The 23,879-nt window shown below is 42.8% G+C and overlaps 1 protein-coding gene across 8 annotated transcripts in view; it reads right to left on the reverse strand.

The window, feature by feature from the left end:
- The window catches only part of CDKAL1 (CDK5 regulatory subunit associated protein 1 like 1), a 715,645-nt gene that overhangs the window by 158,956 nt on the left and 532,810 nt on the right, over nt 1-23,879 (reverse strand). For all 8 annotated transcript variants that reach the window (XM_045497247.1, XM_045497246.1, XM_045497240.1 and 5 more), the window contains one exon: nt 14,046-14,108. In XM_045497247.1, coding sequence (XP_045353203.1) covers nt 14,046-14,108 — 63 coding nt within the window. The remainder of the gene's footprint in view (nt 1-14,045; nt 14,109-23,879) is intronic.

A 23,879-nucleotide genomic window follows, 5' to 3' on the forward strand; every position in this document is an offset into this window, starting at 1 on the left:
CGGTTGTAAAAACATTATATTGTATTCTTTTTAAGTTTCTTTATTTTTTGAGAAAGAGAAAGAGAGTGCACGCATGCGCATGTGAGTGTGGGAGGGGCAGAGAGAGGGAGAAAGAGAGAATCCCAAGCAAGTTCTATGTTGTCAGGACAGGGCCGGTACCGTGGGGCTTGATCTCAGGAACCAAGAGATCATGACCTAAGCAGAAATCTAGAGCTGGATGTTTAACCGGCTGAACCACCCAGCTGCCCCTGTATACTGTATTTCTTCTTTTTTTTTTTTTAATTTTTTTTTTAACGTTTATTTATTTTTGAGACAGAGAGAGACACAGCATGAATGGGGGAGGGGCAGAGAGAGAGGGACACACAGAATCGGAAGCAAGCTCCAGGCTCTGAGCCATCAGCCCAGAGCCCGACGCAGGGCTCGAACTCGCGGACCGCGAGATCGTGACCTGAGCTGAAGTCGGGCGCTTAACCGACTGAGCCACCCAGGCACCCCAGTATACTGTATTTCTAAAATGCAAACTCTAAAATGTAGGACTTACACAAATCTCAGATTTTTATTAGGAACCTATACAGATTACATGAAGTACACTTTGACTGGTGTTTAGAAAAAAAAAAAAAAAAACTATACCAACAATATCCTCAATTTAGATTCCTTTCTATTCAAGGTTTTTGGTTTTATAAATAAAGGTTGGTGCTTTACACCAAGCTCCATGCGGCTCAGGGTTTTGTTTTGTTTTTTGATGAAATCATATGTCTGTGATAAGGTCTGGAGGTGTGAGCGAGTATGGGGGTAGGTAGAAGGAAGTAAAAGACCACAGAACCCTGAGATCAACAGCCACGGCACCTGCTACTCAGGAAAAATTAAGATTTCTACGTATACTTCTGCAGGAGTTTTGGAGTGGAGGAGGAAACAGGTTAATTTCTTCAATCAACAAATATTTACAGAGTGCCTCCCCTGTACCAAGCATTGTTTTAGGTATTGAAGAAAAAGATTTACATAAAACGGACAAAATCCCTCTTACATTCTAGTGACTTTAAATTTGCATCAACAACAATAATGACAAGAGGACCAGTTATTGAGAATGCCCACTTATTAGGCACTTACTGTGTACTGGGTACTCTTCTAGAAGCCTTCCATTTCACCCTCACGACAGTCCTATAAAGCAGGTACGGGCAAATTTCACTAATTTCAAACTGCACATTTCTTTACATTTTAGCATCTCTCAGTTTGAGAAGTGTCTTCTAATCAATGGTGTCTCAACATTATAATGGGCGATGCCTCTTTCCTTTCTGAGTGTTCTATAAATTAATGGCAAGTCTTAAAATTAATAGTTTTACAGTTTTATGCTCATTTCACACAGGAAAGAGGTAAAAAAAAAAAAAAACCTTAAGTATCTTGGCAAGGTCCTACTGCTGGTAGGTATAGGAGTTAGAGTTTAAAAGTTTTGAATGTAGGGGCACCTGAGTGGCTCAGTCGGTTGAGTGACCGATTTCGGCTCAGGTCATGAGCTCGTGGCTTGTGAGTTCGAGCCCCACATTGGGCTCTGTGCTGACAGCTTGTCAGCACAGAGCCTGCTTCAGATCCTCTGTCCCCCACTGTCTGCCTCTCCCCCTTTTGCACTCTCCCAAAAATAAATTAATTAAAAATAAATAAAGTTTTGAGTGTAGAAATGTGCAAAATCAAAAACCAAATTATTCTTTTTTTGTGACTATTTCTGACAACTAAGTGAAACACAAATGAAAACTATAGTAAGATACCACTTTTTCCCTAAGAGGAACAGATTTTAAATGTTAGCTGACATAGTATACAGGGGAGGGTGTGAGGAAACACTGTTTTACGTTGTTGATGGAAATGTCGTCTGGAACATCTTGTTTAGTGGGTATCTTGCAATTCCTACCATGATTTAAAATGTACACACCTACGTATGATACAGCCATTCTATTTCTAGCAATTTATCAGCCAGTTAATATTTATATATACATGAAGGGACATGTTTGTGAGATTATACACTGCAGCACTGCCTGTAAGATCAAAAGATCAGAAGCCACCCAAAGATCCATCAGTAAGAGTCTAGTTAAATGTGGTCAACATCTGGTATAGAATAGATACATTTATTTTTTTTGAAAAAGGAACAAGGCAGCTTTTTATGTACTGATTGAAATTATCTCCAAGATAGGTTATCAAGTGCAAAAAGAAACATAAGAATTTGTAGTACGTTAACATTTGAATTTAAAAAAGCATGTATCTACACAAAAACACACAGGTAAGCATGTGCTTATATGTGCAAAAGTAACTCTAGAAATATACATATAAAACCAGAAACAGTGGTTGCTTCTGGAGAGGCGAACAGGGGTCTGTAAGGGTTAGGAGGAAGGCTTTCTTTGAATACAGTATTGAGCATTTTATTATCAATTTTATAATTAAAAACCAAGAAGAGACTTAGTACATTCTCCCATAGCTGTGGCCATTACTACTCGGAACGTTCCAACTATGTAGTGACATGGACAAAGCGTCAAACTGGGAGTTTAGAGACTGGGTTTTAACCCTGCATTTTCTGTGGGTCGATAAGTAAGTGCTTTGCATAGTTATGGTATGCAGATCAAAAGAAAAGTAAAATATACATACTTCATGTATGCAAAACATTAAGTTCTAGCCCATAATTCAGGGCCTTTTCCTGGAGAGACGAAAAAAACCCAACAAGACATGATCCCTGTCCTATGATAGTCACAGCATAGTAGAGTGGAAGGGTTGTGTCAATGGTAAATACGTAACAGGGCAAAGTAATTAAGTGCAGTATTTGTGACCATCTCTCTCTACTGCCCTGTTGGATAAGAAGCATCTTACCCCCATTACTGTGCCTGTCCCCTAGGGAAAAACTCCCATTTACTGAATGGAACTGGATTCTAAGAGCACGGCAAATCAAATAATCAAAGCATACGTGCGTCAGAGTGGAAGCATGAGGACGATTTCCTGTGTGCGTCAGAAAAGATGCAAAGAAGGTGAAATTAAACTGGGTTTGGAAGGATGAATCCTACAGGACAAAGGAGCCTTTTCCTTACCTATAGAGGTAGAGGTGGGATGGGGCGTGGCAGGATTACAAGAGCCATAAAGGCTTGCCCAGCCCTATGGTTTAGGGAGACATGAAGAGATGCCAGACCCCCGTGCTGAGTTGTCACATTACTATCGTCAATGGCAGGAAAGTACCAGAACGCACCATGTTGAAGATCCCAAGAATTATACCCCCAAGCAGAAACATAATGGAGTGCAAAAGGCAAGAATATCTAACACATTGTGTGGAGAAGTGAAAAAGTGGACTGGTAAGAAAATAGAAGCATAAAGAATTGGACAGAGGAAGATAATCAGCTTGCACAAGAGACACTGCACAAACCAGGAGAACATCAGAATGCCCCAGACAGGCATAGTGCTGAGGGGAAAGGCACTTTAAAACCTTAAATACACCAACTGAAACTTTTAAACTAAATCTGAAGAAGAAAGTGTTGATAAGAAATTAAAAGTCAAGAGTAAAGTCAAACAAGCAGCTTTAAAATCATCCCCCTTTACAGGTGCCTGGGTGGCTCAGTGGGTTAAGTGTCCAGACTCTTGATTTCGACTCAGGTCATCATCTCACAAGTCATGGGTTTGAGCCCCGCGTACAGCCCTGTGTTGATGGCACAGAGCCTGCCTGGGATTCTCTCTCTCTCCCTCTCTCTCTGGCCCTCCTCTGCGTGTGTGTGTGTGTGTGCATGCACACACACACACACACACACACACACACACACACAGTCTCTCTACAAAAAAATAAACATTAAAAATTAAAAAAGCATCCCTCTTTAAAAGAAAAACATCCTAAAGTGAATTGGAGAGATCTGTTCTATGCACAGTAGCTAGATTATTATACCTTACAGTAATTAAACGTAGAATATTCTTTCTTACCCATGTATGTTCCACATATCAATGGAGGTAAATTAAAAAGAATTTGGGTTTTTTAAATTCCTTTATTTTTATTTGACACGTGTGCATTTAAAATACCTCCGGAATTCTGAAAGGCACCCAGAGGTAGTGTTGAATAGTGGAAAATATTAACAGTCATTAGGAGAAGCTGGTTATCTTATTTTTTTTCCCAGATGCTAACATTCTAGTCTTCCAACTTCAAGGTAAGAGTGTTAATGTATACACTGAAAAAGCACTGCAAATCCTAACTGTAATCCTGTCTCCTTAATCTTGCACAAAAACCCCTGAGAGGATGAATTATTGGCCTGTGGAAACACTTGCATTTCACTATTCTTTGGCAACAAAATTCTGGAAATTGTGCAAGTCAGAATCTGTATTGCAGGTTGGTAATTATAGGAGAGGCACACACACTGGGGCCTTTCAGCCACTGAAATAATGTGCTGAGGAAGACACAGGCCAGGCCTGGGGAGCTCATTCCAAAAACGGTATCAACCCACAGCCCACCAATCACGGGACTCCCGACAGTCTTAAAACTTGAGCAGTAGAGCTAAAGAAAAAAAAAAAAAAAAAAAAGGCAGTAACAGCTTCCTCATTTCTCTAGTGAATGCCTACACTGGTTGCTGTGAACATCACCAGCATTAATGTTTCTCGGTACATTTCAATAAAAATAACTTCAGCTACAAAGAAGTCATTAATTAGATTTTATGATGAAATGTATCGCTGAGAGGGTGCCTGGGTGGCTCAGTCAGTTAAGCATCTGACTTCGGCTCAGGTCACGATCTCATGGTTCATGGGTTTGAGCCCCATGTCAGGCTCTGTGCTGACAGCTCGGAGCCTGGAGCCTGCTTCCGGTTCTCTGTCTCCTTCTCTCTCTGCTCCCCGCCCCCCCCACCCTGCCCCACCCTGCTCATGTTCTGTCCCTCTCTCAAAAACAAATAAAACATTAAATAATTTTTTTTAAATGTATTGCTGAGAAACAAAGTGTGCTTTTCAGGGTGGGGGGCAAAAGGTATGGGCACTTTTTAATTTAACTTCTGTTTGTGTCTTCCACACTATTTTCCAGATTTCCCAGGTTAAAACGTTGTTACAAGATTTTAGAGAACTAAGGTCAAATGAGTAAGTTGTTTTATCTTCTTTTTTTATTTAAATTCCAGTGAGCTAACGTACAGCGTGATATTATTTTCAGGAGTACAAGAGAGTGATTCAACACTTCCATACATCACCCGGTGCTTGTCACAACAAGTGTCCTTCTTAATCCCCATCATCTATTTCCCCCATCCCTCCCTCCCACCACCCCCCCCCCCACCCACCTCTCCTCTGGCATGTTTTATCTTCTGGGTTTTTAAAAATTTTTTATTTATTTTGAGAGAGAGCTAGAGAGCACAAGTGGGGGAGGAGCAGAGAGAAGGAGAAACAAAATCCCAAGCAGGCTCTGCACCAACAGCCCAGAGCCTGACGTGGGGCTCGAATTCACAAACCGTGAGATCATGACTTGAGCCGAGATCAGATGTCCGGTAGTTAACCAAATGCACCAGCCAGGTGCCCCTGGGTGAGTTGTATCTTCTTAATTAAAATGGCAAATGTTGGCAAAAGTCTATCTCACATAGGTGTCAGCCTCTGAGAGTAGACCAGGCATGTGACACAACAAGGATGGGATGAGGAACAGGAGTAAACATTTCCCCACGCCCGTCACACACACGCAGCGGAGGTTTTAAAATAATTCTTTTAAATTTCATTCCATTTTGGGTTTTCTTTTCTTTCCACCTTTCTATCTCAATTTGCCAAAGCGAAATGTGTCATATACCTGCAACCTGGGTTGCCAGATAAAAACAGGATACCTCGCTGCATATAAATTTCAGATAAATGAATACATTTTTAATAAAAATACATCCCACATATTGCCTGAGACACATCTGCATTAGAAAAAAGTACTCATGGTTTATCTGAAACGCAAATTTAACTGGGGGTCCTGTATTTTCATTTGCTAATTCTGGTAGCCCCAATGTATCAAGTGAATAGCATGCCGTCCCGGTGGGGGTGGGAAAGGTTGGTAGATGACAGTGCACAGCAGCGATGAGACACAGAACATGGTTGGGGCAGGGTACAAACGCTGATGACAGAGGACAAGAGGGGGTGACCAGTGGGGCTGTGGGAGGCAAGGGTGGAACCGTGCCCCAGCCCTTGGGACAACATGATTCCTGGCCCTGCCTTGTCCTCGTCTCTTCCTGATGGTAGTAAATATCGTGGAGGCAGGATACAACCAATGGCAGTACAAACTTTTAGGTTTTTAGGAGGTATTTTTACGTTTGATAAATAAGTTGAAAACACAGTAACCACCATCTACACAGATCCACTATGTAGATCTTCTTTTGATTATTTTTTATTAATACTTTTATACTGAATGTTGGCAAAGGATTTCATTATGAACTTTGCTCTTCCCCAGTTACTAACATTTCTGAGCGTGTTTGGGTGGAGAGGTGGAGGGGTTTCCATTTTCTGCCCATGACTCCACCTGCCCGTGGAAGGAAGTCACAAATGCCAGCTGATGTCTTGATAAATGGAACAGGACAGCATTCTACCTGCTTCTAAGCTACCTTGCTGCCGTCTTCCTATTTCTATGCGTCAGGATTTCAGTTGATTTTCTCCTCCACCTTTCTCAAGTGATTTAGAATCTGACTTGCCCTGTTTCTCTGGCATGGACACCTGCCGTACTGGTCCTAAAGAGTTCCAAAGCCTTTGGCCAGAACCCCTGTGAGGCCTATCTGCCCAGCCCCCATGCCCATAGGGAGGAGTCAGGCAAGAAAGCAAGTTGGACAGGGCTCTATGAGAAACGGAGTGCAGGCAGTGCCCGATCCGCTAAGTCTCTGATGTCCAGCTTTATTCAAGATGACTTTGCCCCAGGCTGATGGTACCTGAATCAGGTGTGTGGGAGGTTGGGGGAGTGGGGAGAGAGTGAAGGTGAAGGTGGTGGTTTTTAGGACAGGCTTGGCTGCTTTACAAGGAGGTCATTGGTCTCGCCCTACTTCTGTCTTCTGTCTCTCTTATTCCTTTTTACACATCTATTTCTACACAAAGTATACCTATTTATTTTGAGAAAGAGAGAGTGCAAGCAGGGGAGGGGCAGAGAGAGAGGGAGAGAGAGAATCCCAAGCATGCTCTGCACTGTCAGCGCAAAGCCCAATGTAGGGCTCGATCTCATGAACGGCGAAACCATGACCTGAGCCGAAATTGAGAGTTGGACACTTAACTGACTGAGCCACCCAGGCAGTCCCAGAGTTGACCTTTAAATTTAGACTGGGAACAGAGGAGGCAGGTAAGAAGGCCCAGCTTGACCTTGAGCTTGAGCCGTCAATCTACCTTTTATCAGAGCATCTTACACTGTGGCTTTTCAGCTACTTGTGGTGCAGGGGTGATGGGCCTGGACCCTGGAGCTAGACTGTTCTGTAACTTACTAGCTACGTGACCTTGAGCAATCACTTAATCTCTCCATGTCTCAGTTTCGCCAACTGTAAAACAGGATAATCAGAAGGTATGAGGAGTAAGTGAGTTATGTGTGTGTAAAGCTATGAGGAGAGTGCCAGTTACAGGGTGTGCTCTAAATAGTTGAGTAGTAATCATAATCATAGTCATAACAACACCACCAACCAAATAGGTCCACTGAGATTCCATTCTCTTTGTCAAACTTCAGGGTGACCGGCAAATCAGAATTCTGACATCCATCGGGTGATGGCTGTATCATTTTAGCAACATTAAAATCTCTGCCATTTACACACGCTTCCATACTACCCATCCCTGCCGAGGAACAACGTAAACTAACATGTTAAAAAAAAACTGTTTAACTTTTAGATCTAATGTCACTTTAAGAGGAAAAGAGAGAAACACAAAGGTACAGTGGTAAAGGTAGGCTCGAGGAAACATGATGAGTTACTCGGCTTGAATCACACGCTGAGGAGGGTTAAAAACCAGGAAAACGCTTCTGGGTCAGGTTGGCACAGATCAGGAAGCAACGGGGTAGCCAGGGATGTTGACTGTCGAAGTAAAAGAACCAGCTGAACTCTGCGTGCGTCTCTGGTAACAATTACACGATCACCTTGAGAGGAGAGACATCTTAACAAACGGAAGCACAGATTTTATACCAAGAGAGCTCTTTAGTTACGTCCATTATTTTGAGGCTGAGTTCGTCATTTGGCTTCGGACTGGAGTTTCTGGAGCCGAGGAAAATGGTTTTCCTATTTACCGACGTGCTCGCTTCCCTGGGCTTCAAGGCCAGAACCTGAGCACGGTTTTAAGTGCGGCACGTGTAACCACAATAAGGCAACGCGATCAATTAGACGTGTATCCCATTGTTCCTGATATTTGGCAACATCCCTAAAATTACTTTTAAAACATTTTTTAGTCTTTGCCAAAGATGGGGAAGAGAGTTAAGTGCACAAATGGCTTTGGACAATCTGCTGCGGAGAACTGTTTTAAGCATGGCATAAACATGCCAAATCAATAACTTGTTTCTTTATCCGCATGTGCCATGAAAATCTGGCTATCATAGAGTGCCGTATCCATTAAAAACTGAATATGCTATTTCCAGACAGCAGATAGCTCAGAGCTCAACAGGGCCAGCAGGCAATGATCCAAATTCACATCTCCCTCTCTAGAAGAACCACTCAAAGCACTCTGTTGCTACATTATGGTACTGAGAGCACAGGGGATGATGAAGCCGTGCCAATACCGTAGCCGCCTCGGGACCGACTCAAATGGCCACCATTCTTCAGACATAAAGAGCTGGGGAAAGTGACTTTTGTGACCTTCAATCACTAGACACATCTGATGAATGGAGAAATGTACATCAACACAGCATTTCTAAAGTGAAACTGTCCCTTTTGCTTCAGGTAGGTTATGTGCATTTACAAAAACTTGACGTCACAGAGACTAACAGTCTCTTAGGGAAGAAGGAAAGGATCGCGGTTGAACCCAAGGATCCCCCCCACCCCCCCACCCAAGACTTCGAAGATAAATGTTTGCTGTATGCTTCTGTCCACATGAAGCCACGGACAACATTTCACACTTTTTATTAAACACTATTTCACTGTACAGGAGTCAACATGAGTTCCCAGATGTCTTTGCATTAATAGCAGTTCTTAAGGCAGTCTCAGGAAGTGGGGGTTGTGCAAATAGGTGGCAGTACTTTTTTGTATATTTGATATTGTCCTTAAAGAGGCATTGTACTGATATATTACTGACAATTATTCCATTCAAGTCACGCCTTGCATAATCGTTAAGATAAAAATACCTTACCCTTTAATATTTTTACAGGATCTAATTATATAAATAAGTGATGGGGGGGGTGGAATATGGATTCTACCTTCATTTTTCCTGCTCACAACACATTTGTTTGGTCCTTTAACCCAACTACCAACACACGTTTAACCAGTCTTTTCCTATTTCTCTGTTGTTAAGCCACTTTCTATAGTAATACTTCATTTGCCCAACCTTTAGAAACCAGCTTTCCTAAGAGTTTTCAAGATAAATAATGTTTACCCTTAAAATGTCACTGTTTCTAAAAATAGACTACACACATCTCTACTATTTTAAAACATCTGCTTCTTGATGTCCTTTAGGCCTGATCGTTTTACTCTGGGACAACTAAAATGTGCAGGGATCTTTGGGTGTCTGGGTCCAAATTAAGTGGTCTTGGGCAGCTGCATTTCTTAGAGTTCCTTTGTTAATGACCTAGCGTCTTTATGGCCTTGTCCTGGCCTTCATTTTTACTATGCCGCCACGTTTTAGTGGAGCTCTGACTTCTTGAAGCAATAACCACCCCCTTTGTAACTGCTGCTAGGGCTGGCGGTGATTTGGGAAACCAGACATCTATATTTGCTGGAAATAGTCTTTTTCAAAGTGGACTGTGTGTGGATGGGGGGCAGGGGGACTTGAAGAAGTAATGAGGTGAGGAGAGAGAACTAAACATGGATTTTGACAGTCCTGACTGGCGGACTTTGCAGATTCTGAGCTGGGTTTTACAGAGCAGAGAAGCCTGCACAAAGGGCCTCTGGCTGAAGCAAGCACTAATGTTTGTTTTCTATCTACTCATACGCTAACTCATCAAGCGTATTCATACAAAGCCGTTTTGGGGGCACATATGAATTTGTTTATAGCTTAACTGATACACATCTGTGTCTGTAGAAATAACACTAGTCACCAAAAAAGAAAGAAAGAAAGAAAAAACAAAAGCTTATTCCACCAACATGGCTTTATAATAATGTTTCTTCTCATGTGTGCCTATTCACTCATGTTAATAAGTGTAGATAATTATTAAAATAATTATAGTCACTAAAAGCACATGAGATGCCCACTTCGTAAAATACACAAACTGTAATAGTGGTAATCTGTTAAAGACTCACTTTTAATGGTGGAATGCATATTAATTTATGCAGATTAACTATGTTTAGAAACTTACTCAACTATGCAGATGTTAAAAACCACTACAGACTTAAACAGAATTTTGTACTTTTTCTTTCCACGCATTTTCGTATTTTTTGATAGCTTTTTACATTAGCACTTTATAAACATCTGTGTTTAAGGTAATAAACTTAGACCTTCCCCCTGAACACATAACTCTGACAAAATCTAACAAGAAAAAAGGAAGGAAATACAGAGAGAGAGAGAGAGAGAGAGAGAGAGAGAGAGATCTTTCATATGCATGGCAATACTTTTTTCAGGCCAAAGACAGAAAACACATGGTACTATGCAGTTTTAATGAAAAGTGTTCTGATTATAGCCTACTCTATCTACTTATTCATAACTTACCCAAAGGAAAAATGCAACTTCAGTGACCTGGAAGGCCTCCGGACCTGCAACCTTTCCTGGTAGGTAGTATGATGTGTTTTCAGAAATTACAAGCTGTGTTTATTACGTGTTTATTAAAATAACAGTGGACAGCATTCGATGCACAAAATGCAATCAGATTACCTGCCATTTGGACTGTCTTTACCAATATCCCCTTTTATTAGGACAGATGAATGGGATTTAGCTTTGGTTAAGCCTTTTTGCATGTCTGCATTAGAAGAACTAAAAACAATTTCTAAAAATGGATATGGAACCAGAGATAATAGTCGAAAATGAAATTCTTCCAGTCTCCAGAAAAATGTGTCTTAAGAGTATAAAAAATAAATGAGGTATTTTCCTTAAGACTCATTCTGAGTGTACATTTTGCTCTAAGTTTTGTTAGTTTCTGCAACAGCATTTAAGAGAAAACCAACTGACCATTTACAACCTGAACAATGGCTTCAGAGTATGATTAAGAAATGCACCTGGCCTCACTCAAACAACACATTTGTTTAACCCGGTGACTTTCCGGTGTCTGGGGTCAGGCAGGAGCAATCTGGGTTGGGTCGAGGAGGGCGGGGGGCGGGGAGGAGAGAAGAGCAAATGTAACCGACTCACTGAGAGCAGAACAGTTGTACTAACTACCCTTTGTAATTACAACTGTTTTAACAGTTTCTAGCGGGCAAGGCTATCATTTTGGTGACCCGCTGTAATTTGGGATGTAGCCCCAGGAAATCATGCCAACTTTAGAACATGAGCTGCATTGCTGAGTTTACTCAGCATGATGAACCCAATGAAACGCTTAGTGTTCCTACTTTGGTATAAATGTACATCAAGGGAAAAATTAACAATAAAAGGAATCTAGCTACAGAGGAAAGGAATACCACAAAATTCACTCCCAGGAAAATTTCAAACATGTAGACAGAAAATATATACAGAATAGCATGATGAACCCCCATAAACTCATCATTCAGTTTCAATAACCATCAACATGTGGCCAACCTGATTGTACCCTCCCTACCCACCCCCTGCCTTGCCTTTTTTTTTTTTAAAGTAAATCGCAAACAGCCTATATTTTATTTTATACGAGCTTTCATTTACAATGCATGTATGTATTTAACCCAAAGATCACTACAGAAATCTCACCAAACAGGAGGTGTTTAAGCCAACTTTAACCACATCTTACAAAATGTTCTAGCTAAAACCTATCTGCTTAGAAAGCTAATTTGTTTGCATATAACTGGGTAATTAAAATGACAAAGTAACTGGAAAGGCAACCCCCTAGTATTTTATTTGTGGGGGAAAAGAGGTACATTCTAAGACTGAGAAAGCAGTGTCTGTTACTCAGTCCCTGTGATGCTAGTCTTTGTAAACACCCATCAACAGGAGACCAGGTTAAAAGTGACCGGGGTAGACTTGCCCTGGATGGAGCCCAGAGAAAAGGGAGGCGGCAAGTAAGGGGCAGGAGCCGCCTGGAAACTTTCCCCTTTTCCGTCACTACACATGCAGAATACAGCAGGATGCCAACAGGCCAAACCTTTGGAACTTCAAAAATCACTCATCAAGCAGTCTAGCTCCTCACAATAATTTATTACCGATCTGAAAGCAAAGATCAAAAGGAACACTCCATCTAGCATGTATATATTCAATTCCTCATTGCCCAGTGAGTAATTTGTAGAGGAATGAAGTCTTCACAAGGGAAGCCAAAATAATCTGAGGTGACTTTGATACAATGCCACAAAGGATATGAAGAGGAAGCCGGTAGAGGCTGCAAATGGCGAAGTTCCATTAAGAGCTCTAATAAAAGAATAATGGAATTTCCCTTCACTGTGAATTAAAAAATGTTAGAAGTGGGCAAAATTCAGACAAGTCAGGCAAAACCTTGGATTTGTCACAGCCTTTTATTGTTCTTAAATGTTAACTTTACCCACTGCTGCATTTATGTTAAATGGCTTCATCTTAAAGAAAAAATGCAACTTTCCCATCAGGAATCTCGTTCCCTTTGCTGGTGTATTACTTATCAGCCTGCACCTTCTCTCCCCTTTGTCAGGCACTCCCAGCTCTCTCCATGTCTTTCAAACAAATTGCCACATTCTGCCAAGCGACTGGTTTAACTTGAAAAATGTAATTTGAAATGATATAATTTTTAGTACCGTATATTGCCATGGTCACATGAAGCAGAAACACCTCGTTCACAAACTGTTGGTGCTTAAAGTCAACTGGTCACTATAGAAACACCAGAAGCTACTGAAAATCTTTCAACTTCCATGAACAACTGGCACAATTTTTTCCTCCTGAATCCAGACGTCTCCCGTATTCTCAACTGAGGAAAATAGTTTTCACACTACTTATTTTGGCTAGTTAAAAAATCCCCACCACATGTCTCCTTGTAAATTCATAGATAAGGATTTAAGTTTATATTAGCATTTCAACTGTGCAAATTTTTTGTTCGCTTCTGAAATCACCTCGAATTAACAGATTTACTGGAACCTTACATGAAATAGAAGTTGTGCACAAGTCTCGGAAATCTTGTAATATATTTCCCTGTGATGATGTGGTGTGGAGCATTTTCTTCAGAAACAGTTAAGTGTGTGTGTGTGTGTGTGTGTGTGTGTGTGTGTGTGTGTGTGTGTGTTTTAAAGAGCCCTTATCTTTTACCATTATATGGTGAAATGCTTATAAGTAAAAAGATATTCGGGAATTCTTCAGATATGGGGAGCGCAGAACATGGGATATAAATGAAGCAAGACTGGCCATGAGTCTATAAAGCTGGGGCACAAACACGGAGGAGTCGTGACGCTGTTTGGTCTTCTAGAAGGCAAAACTTTTGGCAGGGGGTATTTCAGATATTATGCGATATACTGCTCATTGTTGGGGATTTTATTTAGAAAGAAATAACTTTCTACCAGGAGCAATGGAAAACCAACAGTCGGCAGTTCCTATTTCAACGATCTTTACCAATTCAAAAGTCAAGTGCATCACTTTAGTGTTTGGAAGGGGAAAAAAAAAACCCCAACCAAATAAATAATACCCCAGATCTGTCTTTCCATCGACTTTTAGCAACTGCATTTTAATGTGCATAAAAAAGAATGATATTAGTTCGGAAATAAAGATTTTCTGATTTCTTTAGAAGAGATAAAGAGTTGACAAATTAAAATGGAAATGTAAACATAACCGGAAAATGTACTTCAGAATCGCTATGTACTAGTGAGACTTCTGCTCTATGTTCAGAAAGACATCTATCCAATACATGAATAACATACTTCTCTTACCTTGTGATCATACGGATTGTAAGAATGGAATACCCGAGAGAGATCTTTTGTTCTTTGCTTTTTCTGTGGAAGAAAACACAAACATCTGAGTGGACAGGTGGCAAAAATATATACAGGCATATGTATCTATATGCAGACTTACCTCTCTCTGTCTTTCTACCCATCTACCTGCATTAACATATTGTTTAGAGATTCTTCCTTGCGCAAACCAAGGGGCCACAGTGCCAACCTGGGACACAGGGATGCAATTAGAAAAGAAAGCCACTTGATGGTTATGTGGGTGGTTGTCACAGACCAGGCAGGCAACCTTTCCTAGAGGTTTCCTAGTTGAAACACGAATCATCCTAAAAAAAAAACCTCTATTTTTAAACATACAGCTCAGTAAAATGAAGTAAAAAACTGAAGCGAAAGAAAACTCAAACACATTTGAGGGTGTGCAATTTCACTGTAATACCAAGTGCTGTCACTCTGAACTAGGCACTGCTAGGCATCCTTTTAAACAAAATACCTTCATCTGGCTTCCTAGTCACAGCTTGGGTCTGTCTGCTTGAGCCTCTAGCTGTATGCTGGAGGCCACCTTTGTCCTGTCACTGCTGTGTGGCCCAAGTGCCTTGCCCGGTGTCTCACGCACAGTAAGCCCTCAACGCGTATTTGCGACATTAATGAATAAATGAATACGCCTGAGTTAGACGGGCATTTAACTATAAGCATCTATAATGATGACACAAGCCTCATATATCGTTATGAAAAGACAACCTCTTTTACCTTCTAATGATATGTTTTTCTCAAGCTGAACCCACTACTTGAGAACCGTCAAGTTCTCCCAGTGCTGTGACCCTGGAGAGAGGGTGGGGTTCTCTATTATGGTTGACTGTAAGAGGCAGATTGTTTTCTCACACACTGTGACCTGTCCACCCACCATAACAACCACAGATAATTTTGTGTATGCTTCTAGATCTTCTGTGCATATATTTTTATCGACAACTATTACTTTCAAAGAAAGGGGATCTGGGACTGCCGGGTGGCTCGGTCGGTTAAGCGTCCGACTTTGGCTCAGGTCATGATCTCGCGGTCCGTGAGTTCGAGCCCCGTGACGGGCTCTGTGCTGACAGCTCGGAGCCTGGAGTCTGCTTCGGATTCTTGGTCTCCTCTCTCTGTTCCTCCCTCTCTCATGCTGTCAGTCTCTCTCTCTCAAAAATAAACATTAAAAAAACTAAAAAAAAAAAAAAAAAAAAAAAGGAGATCATTCTGGACACACTACCCTAAAATCTACTTTTTCCACTTCACGGTTTGTCCCTGCCAAACTTAAAAGAGTTGTATAACCAGATCTGCAACCCCTTAGACGGGGTACTGAAATCCAAAAACTTCTGAAAGCTGAACTCTTTTCTGTAACTCATTTTAGTTCTTTAATAAAACGGTCACCTTTGCACAAACATCTTTGCCAGCTTGACAGTGTGCATTTTTTTAAAAAAGATAAAGTACAGAAGAACAGATACAGAGTCAAATAGCATGCCACGCTGGTTATCCTGATGGATGAGGCCAAACGCTGCCCCAACTTGCCGTCTCACCAAGAGTGAATGAGAAGGGATTGAAGCGAAAGTTGGAAATTCTTTTTTTTAAGTTTATTTATTTATTTTTTGGGGGGAGAAAGGGGAGGGAGAGAGAGAGAGAGAGAATGGGAGCCAGGGAGGAGCAGAGAGAGGGAGAGAGAATCCCAAGCAGGCTCCACATGCTGTCAGCACAGAGCCCGACTTCAGGCTTGATCCCAAGACCCTGGGATCATGGGTCAAAATCAAGAGTCAGGCACTTTTAACTGACTGAACCAGCTCGGTACCTCAAAAATTACTTCTCAATTTACAGAGCAGATAAAACATCTTTAAGACAGATACCGACCATGTCCTCAGATGCCAATTATAGAATTTATTTCTTTGGGGCGCCAAGGTGGCTCAGTCCATTAAGCGTCCCACTTCAGCTCTGGTCATGATCTCATGGCTCATGGGGTAGAGCCCCAAACTGGACTCTGTGCTGACAGCTCGGAGCCTGGATCCTGCTTCGGATTCTGTGTCTCCCTCTCGCTCTCTGCCCCACCCCTGCTCACGCTCTGTCTCTCTCTCTCTCAAAAATAAGTAAACATTAAAATAAAAAATCTACAATTTTTTTCTTATGTTTATTTAGTTTTCGCCATAGCTAGCCCCCTGCCACATCTTACATTTCTGGCAGAAGCATGGCCGGTCTGTCCTTGATACAGCCCACACACTGCTTCGGGCTCCCCTCTGCTGTTGTCAATCGGACTACCAGGTTCCTGGCTGCTTCGGTCTTCACTTGTGAATGAATCCTTGCCTGGTATCCATGTTTTCTTGGGAAGTACTTCCCGATTTCCTCCAACTCCAGGGTCTGAGTGAGCACGTCTGTCACACCTTCCTATGCCAGTGACATAAGCAGACCTTCTGGCCTGGGTTGTACATGACCTTCTGCAGCCACTTGGCTAAGGAGCTGAATCTGCTATTAACCAGGATCTTGCATTAGAGTCATTTGTACACACTCGTTGCACTCCTATAGACCAGCCTTCCTCTTTCCGCGCTGTCTTTGGGGACAAAATTCCACCTGCCAGTCCTTCAAGTCACTCGGCTTTGTTTCTACGTTCTGACACCTGCTAAAAGTCATCCCTCCCTGCCGCCAGCCCAAACCCTCACTCCTCCGTTCACCTCGTAAGAGGGCCTCCGACCACTAAACCCTAAAGTAATTCAACACTCCTTTTCCATGGAGAGCAAGGATGAGCCTCTGATTGGAAATAGTCCCTTGGCTCTAGAAGAGCCCTAAAATCTGTATTGTACAGGTAGCTTGCCCACCAAGGTTTTCCTTAGCTTCTCATTTTCTCTGTCCTTTCCATGTACCCACTCAGTTGTGTAACAGTTCTTGGCTTGTGCTTCAATCAGAAGAAAAATGACGGATACTAACATTTCCTTTGGTACGAGATTCACTATAAAATGTGGAGGGACATTTTTTTCAGAAAGGAAACGATGCTAGGAAAGATAAAATATGGAGCGTATCAGTGTTCAATTTAGGAGGTGTCCAAAAGACTGTTCAGTCCTCAAATGGCTGAGCAACGGCTAGCTTGGGTTGGCCGGTGGAAATGGAATATTCAGAGGTTGTTTTGTGTGACCTTTTCATGTGGTTTTGGTTTTATATCTCTATTTTGACAGCTAAAATCTATACATGCCTTTACCTCAAATTATTCTGGGAAGGAAGTGGGGTATAAATGACAAGTAAATAACAGTTCGGATTAGCACCCAAAGCAGCCAGTGAGGAAAAATGCTTTTCTGACAACAAATTCATTATATACAAATACAGTGAAGTCTTGGCTATGAGTACTGAAAGTTATATGTATTGGTTCAGTTAACTGAAAACTACCACTACTTTTCCTATGAGGTCAGGATCATATAGCCCAGTGGTGTACGTTCTGGGATCCAGGACAGGGGATGATAAATGATGGCCCATGGGCCAACCCAGTCCACCACCTGCTTTTGTAAGCAAAATTTTACCAAGACGCAGCTAGATGCTTCTGTTTACGTGTCATCTATGACCGTTTTCACGCTGCGAGAGCAGAATTGAGTGGTTACAGCAGAGATCACATGGCCCATAAATCCTCAAGTATTTACTATCTGGCCCTTTACAGAAACAGTTAGTCACCCCAGATCTCGAACCTCTGCCTTGGACCACGTCTACTTGTAGCGATAGTTCCCGGACCCTGAACCTTGCTCCTTCCACTCGATGAAGACAGTTCAAGGACCAATCGTAACCTACACCCTGACACATCAGGATGAATATACCAGTCCAAACAACCATGACCTGTCTGGCTCTCAGGATTTTACTTGTGAACAGTCTATGTGCAGACACAATATTCCAAGTTGGCTCGTTGAGCGTGCGGAAATAGATATGGGGCTTTTAGAGCCTTCTGCATCCATAGTGTAACGCCTCATTACAGGAACTCTGAGATCTTTTGCTAAATTCTAGCCACATGGAAGATCTTACACGCAAGTGGCTAACGCGCGGCCATGCTTGGTAGCAAGCCGGTTTCTCACAGGCAGACAATGCTAAGGGTACTAGGCTACAGGACTTGTTGAGCCTTGCTATCAGCACTTTTAACTGAAACTGAACGCTGAGCCAAAAATGGAATAATTAGATACTTTCCTATTGCATCATCGTGTGGGTCTAACCTACCTCCCACTTTTTAGCCTGTTAAAACAAACAACGCAGTCATGCAAGCACCTGCTAATTCTCCGGGTGTGTAAAAAGTAAACATGTCAAACAAGGTGTGTGATGTGCTTAGAACGAGGGTGCCCAACAACTCTGTCAGCTGTACGAGGCACCTTCCCGTCACCTGCATCCCGAGTCCTGCGGTCCAGGCTGCAGAGACGAGAGGGAGATCACAAGCGACTGTGTGCTGAGCCTTGCAGGCTGCGTAGGTAGCTGGGTTTAAGGCAGTCTGAAACCGTGGTAAAGCTTGTAGATTTCTGAGAACCCCAACCTGTAGGTATTTCCTAAACTGCTTTGTATTTCACTCTCTAAGAACAGAGAACACCGATGACTCCTTTCGTGTCCAAGTTTAAACTCCTTTTCGGACACAACCACCAAGCTAAAAGCCCCAGAGGAGCTTTTTTTTTTTTTTTTTTTTAAACAGTTCAGGTTTCCAGACAGTGTCATCATTTCCATTTTCATCAAGGGGACACAGGAGTTAGATCTGAAAGAAGCACCACATATGATGAGAATCTGGACTTGGAAGGTGAGGTTATGGAACCAATCAAACTGTACCAATATCCTCCGGTTTAACTTCTCCTGGGCTCCCCGCACGAAGTCCGTGTTTTCTGCGCTCAGTGTCTACTTGTAGATACTATGATATAAATGTCTCAGTAAACCTAGTGGTAAGAAGCCGAAAGAGCAGGTTTGAGCTTCAATGTAGTAACTTCCTGTTTCCCTCTTCTGCACGTAACGAGCTTAGAAAGTCACCACTCTGGCCTCACGGCAAGTAACAAGCTTGAACAGACTGAAAAACCAACAACTCTTTTTGGATGCATAAGGGAGGGAATAACAGAAGAAAGTGTTGCCCCCAGAACTGGGAGGGACCAGGAAGCCGACACGGGGGATGTGGCTTCCTGCAGTGTGAGGCTGCCATAGGAACCAGCACTGTAGGAAAACCGGAAGGGTAACTGACGGATTGCGGGAGGCTCAGGGCAGATGACCATTAGGAGCTTGGGGGCGATCCAGTCCTTGCGTGGGAGCAGGTGGTCCACGACACGGAGAGATTTACCTCCAGGAGCTCAACCAGGTTCCCACGGTAAATATGGGAGAAAAATCTCCTGTGGTTTCTGGCATGGGGAGGGGACAAAGCAGCATTGTGAAACCAGCCAGAACACTCCGTTCTTAATAAGGCCTGCCCTCAGGGGAAACCAGTTAACCAGACTCTAACCTGCTTGGGTATTACCAGAGTCTAGCTAACCTGAGAAGGGAAATACCCAACCTCAGTCCACTTAGCCATCCTGTTCCACCCACGGAAGGAGGGAAACACTAAGAAAATGTTTGCAGTCCAGGAGCACAGAGTCACTAAAAGACTGAGCTCTAATCACAGGACTCTGGAATGCTTTCCCTGTCCTCACACCTCAACACCAGGTAACTCAAGGCCTATTTTCAGCAGTTCCTTTTGCTCAGCACATCACATCTGGCTATCGAGAAAAATTACAAGCCATAACAAGTGACAAAAAAACTCAATCTGAAGACGGACCAAGCTTGAGGACCAGACATGGCAGCGTGCTGGACTTATCAGACTGGGAATTTAAAATATGTGGAGGGCTCTAATGGCTAAAGTAGGCAGTATGCAAGAACAGATGAAAACTGCAAACAGAGAGATGGAAATCTAAGAATGAGCCTCCCCCAAACTCATCCCCCCCACCCCCAATACTAAAGATAAACACTAACAGAAATGGAGAATGCCTCTGACGGCTCATCAGTAGCCTGGACATAGATGAAGAAGGAATCTCTGAGCTCGAGGCATATCAACAGAATTCTCAAAAACCAAAATGAAAAAAGAACAAAGACTGAAGTGGGGGGAAAAAAAAGAGAGAGAATATCCATGGGCGCCTGAGTGGCTGAGTCGGTTAAGCATCCAACTCTTAGTCTCAGCTCATGATCTCTTGGTTCATACAGCAAGGAGCCTGCTTGGGATTCTCTCTCTCTCTCTCTCTCTCTCTCTCTCTCTCTCTGCCCCTCTCTGGCTCCTGTTTTCTCTCTCAAAATAAATAAATAAACTTCAAAAAAAATTGAATATAAGGACTGTGGGGGCAGCTACAAAAAGTGTAACATATGGGGTCATCGGAAGGGGAAGAAAGAGAGAAAGGAACACATATATTTGCAACAATAATGCCTGAGAATTTCCCCAAATTAATGTCAGACACCAAACCACAGATCTAGGAAGTTCAGACAACACAAGAAGGACAATGACAAGAAAACCTATTCTTTTACATATTCTTATTCTAATTTATTCTTGAGAGACAGGGACAGAGCACAAGCAGGGGAGGGGCAGAGAGAGAGGGAGACACGGAATCCGAAGCAGGCTCCAGGCTCTGAGCTGTCAGTGCAGAGCCCGACGCGGGTCTCGAACCCACAAAACCATGAGATCATGACCTGAGCCGAAGTTGGATGCTTAACCAACTGAGCCACCCAGGCGCCCCTATTATAATTTTCAAATTATAGAAAATCAAAAACAAATTCCTGAAAGAGGCCAAGGGTGGGGGGAGGAATTTCTTATCCATAGAGGAACAAAGATAAGAACTGTATCTGACATGTTAGAAACCATGCAGGCAAGAAGAGAAAGAAATATTCAAAGTGCTGAGAAGAAAAACCCATCAACTTAGAATTCTGTACCCTGCGAAATTATCCCTCAAAGATGAATAAATAAAAACCTCCTCAGACAAACAACAACTGAGAATTTGTTGCCAGTAGACCTCATTTGCAAGAAACGTTAAAAGCAGTTCTTTAGAGAGAAGGAAAATGATAGAGAACAGAAATCTGGATCTGAAGGAAGGACACTGAATACATGGGGGGAAAAAGTACAGGTAAAAGAAATTTTATTCTCCTTATTGTTAACTGATCTAACAGATAACAGTTTATTCGAAACAGTAACAGCAACAATGTACTTGGTTTTGCATGGATCTGTGCATGTGAACTGAATGACAATGACACAAGGCATGACAGGAAGAAATAAAGATGACTGTGTTATTATTATAAGGTACTCACACTCCCCTACAGTAGTATCATATGACATGGAATTGGACTTTTTTCCTTTTTTTTTTTTTGGCTTGGATTGTTTGGAACTATGTATTGCCAACTCTATGGCAAACCACTAACACAGGTTCAAAACAAAGTATAACGGATATGGTAAGAAAGGAGAGTTTAAAGCCACTTATTTTTTCTTGTCCCCTTGTTGGCAGAGAGCCTGAGAAGTAGTTAAGCCCTGGCAAGGAGAAACAGAAGAGAAGTAGCCAAGACAACTCATCAGGCCCTGCCTGACCTTTGTGTCCTACAGGCGCACAAGGCAATGACGGTGGCAGGGTCTGGGAGTGTTAGGTTGTAAACAAATTCCCAAAGAGACTGGAGTCAAAATTCTATGTAATAAAAGCCAGGGGACAAGGACTGGTCAGTTAGTGCCTGCCGGGGACACGCACTCGGTAGGGAAGTCAGAGAACCACATCCTGAGGCAAAAGGGCCAAAAAACCAGCCAAGATGTGCAAGATTAAAAACAAATGACTGAGGGTCAAAGGGGTTCTTGGTAAAACTTGCAAGAACTAGGAGAATTAAGTGAGGACAGGGCTTAGCAAGGATACCCAGGACATGAAAGTCAGGGATAAGAATGGAAGCAGCTCGGAAATGCTACGAGGTAAGTGAAGGTGCTAACAACCACAACTGTGGTCTGACGGTAAGGTAGGTCTCCTGTCTGCCTTGGGACCTTCTACTACACTTCCTGCCGGGGGCAGGCTCCAGGCTCCAGGCTCCAGTCGTCAGGACGCAGGCAGTGCCAGGCTTATTAAACTCAGTCTGCGACGTGCCAGCATTTGGTTGAAGAGGGAAAAGATTATAGCTTACTGGAGAGTTCAGGTTTTGATAAAGAACTAAAGGAACGGAGTCTATAGATAGATTATGCCATTTATGATTTGTAAGAAAGTAGGCTGGATGTAAGCACACGGGGAAGAGAAAGGAAAGGAGGTGGTGCTGTGGAATCAGAGAGATGGCTAGAGGACTAGAGCACACAATGTTGCAAAGGGGACAATCACATCTAGGTCTCAGAAGGGGCTTCCTAATGGTGTGAGAGGTGGAGCACGGGTGCCAGGCTAGAGGCTGAAGGTGGCACGACAGGACGTGGCAATGGTTCAGAGGAAAGGACAGCACCCCATCCCAGGTTCAGGTAGGTGGGGCAACGAGGTGGGATGGATGGAGGAAGAGGGAGGGCGCAGGCCTTACAGCTCTTGGTGACTGGTTAGGGAAGGAGCGCAAGAGAGGGAAGGACGTGGACGGCTCTAAGATTTCAGGTTCAGATAACCACGGGAAGGGAAGCGCTCCCTGCACTGACATGAGGAATCCAGGCAAAAAGTAAGTTTTTGGGGGGTAAGGGGTGGAGGGTGGCAGGTGGGGTGGGGAATTCAGATTGAACAGAATGTGTTTGAGCGGCTGGCCGTGATACATTTGGGAGATAATGGGGGAGTGAGACATAAGGGTTTGGTGCCAGCAGACAGATGGGGGCCATGGATCTGGGAGTTATGAGCCTACAGGTGTAAGTTAATAAAGCAGAAGAGGGGATGTGATCACACGGGGAGCATACAGAATAAAGGAGGCAAGAAGTTGAGAGGAGAAGACGGAAGTTAACATCTCAGCAAATCAGCTCTCTGACCTTGCGCGAGGAATCCGCTCTGGACGTCGTGACATGAGGGGCCAGTGGTTCTCAGTGGTTCTCAACCCTGGCTGCAGGTTGGAACCAGTGAGGAACCTTTAAAATATACCAGGGCTCTGGTCTAGATCCCCAGGGGCACTGAGCTAACTGGCATGATGGGATCTATTTGAAAGCTCTCGGGTTTTCCAACGCGCGGTCAAAGTTGAGGACCCACCAGCTGATATGCTCCCTGAGGTCTCTCCTAGCTGTCAGCCTCTGTCTTCTACGTGGGTTCCCCGCTGGCCTTCAGCTTTTGGCATTCTGGGTTCTGAATTCAAACAGCATTTTCGTTCTTAATGTCGATATTCCGTCAGCAGCTTTGCTTTACTTCCCAACCTCTTCCTTGACTCAAGAATGAACTGTCTTCAGGAATTCCTCAGGGGCACATTGAGGCTTTGGCTGCAGGGAATAGGCTACTGCTATATATCTAGTTCCCTTGGTGAGTGCTTCTGAAAAATTAATGGGAGGCTAATTTAATAAACCTGAAACTTTATTTTGTTATCAATGTATAAAACATCAGAAGCTTAATTAAAAGCACTTGACGTTATCAGCACTCAATCACAATCTCACTCTTTATATTGGACATATTTGGATGGAGTCCCTAGGATAATAATCACTCAAGATCACTAAGAAGAAAGCACAGGTCCCTGGAATCTAAAATAACGAATTCAAAATTAGTTTAAAAAAAAAAAAAACATTAGTGATGTGAAATAGGTCTGGTGATCAAAGACACCCAAAACACTCAGGAAAACAAACTCTTCAGAATCTCATCTGCTTTTCCTTCATAAGGCACGTATGTAATAGTTTTGTGTTCTGTGATAAATGGCTACAGTAAGGAGGGTGGGGAAAGTAAAGAA

The sequence above is a fragment of the Leopardus geoffroyi genome, chromosome B2 (genome assembly GCF_018350155.1).
Source record: "Leopardus geoffroyi isolate Oge1 chromosome B2, O.geoffroyi_Oge1_pat1.0, whole genome shotgun sequence".
NCBI classification, from domain to species: domain Eukaryota; kingdom Metazoa; phylum Chordata; class Mammalia; order Carnivora; family Felidae; genus Leopardus; species Leopardus geoffroyi.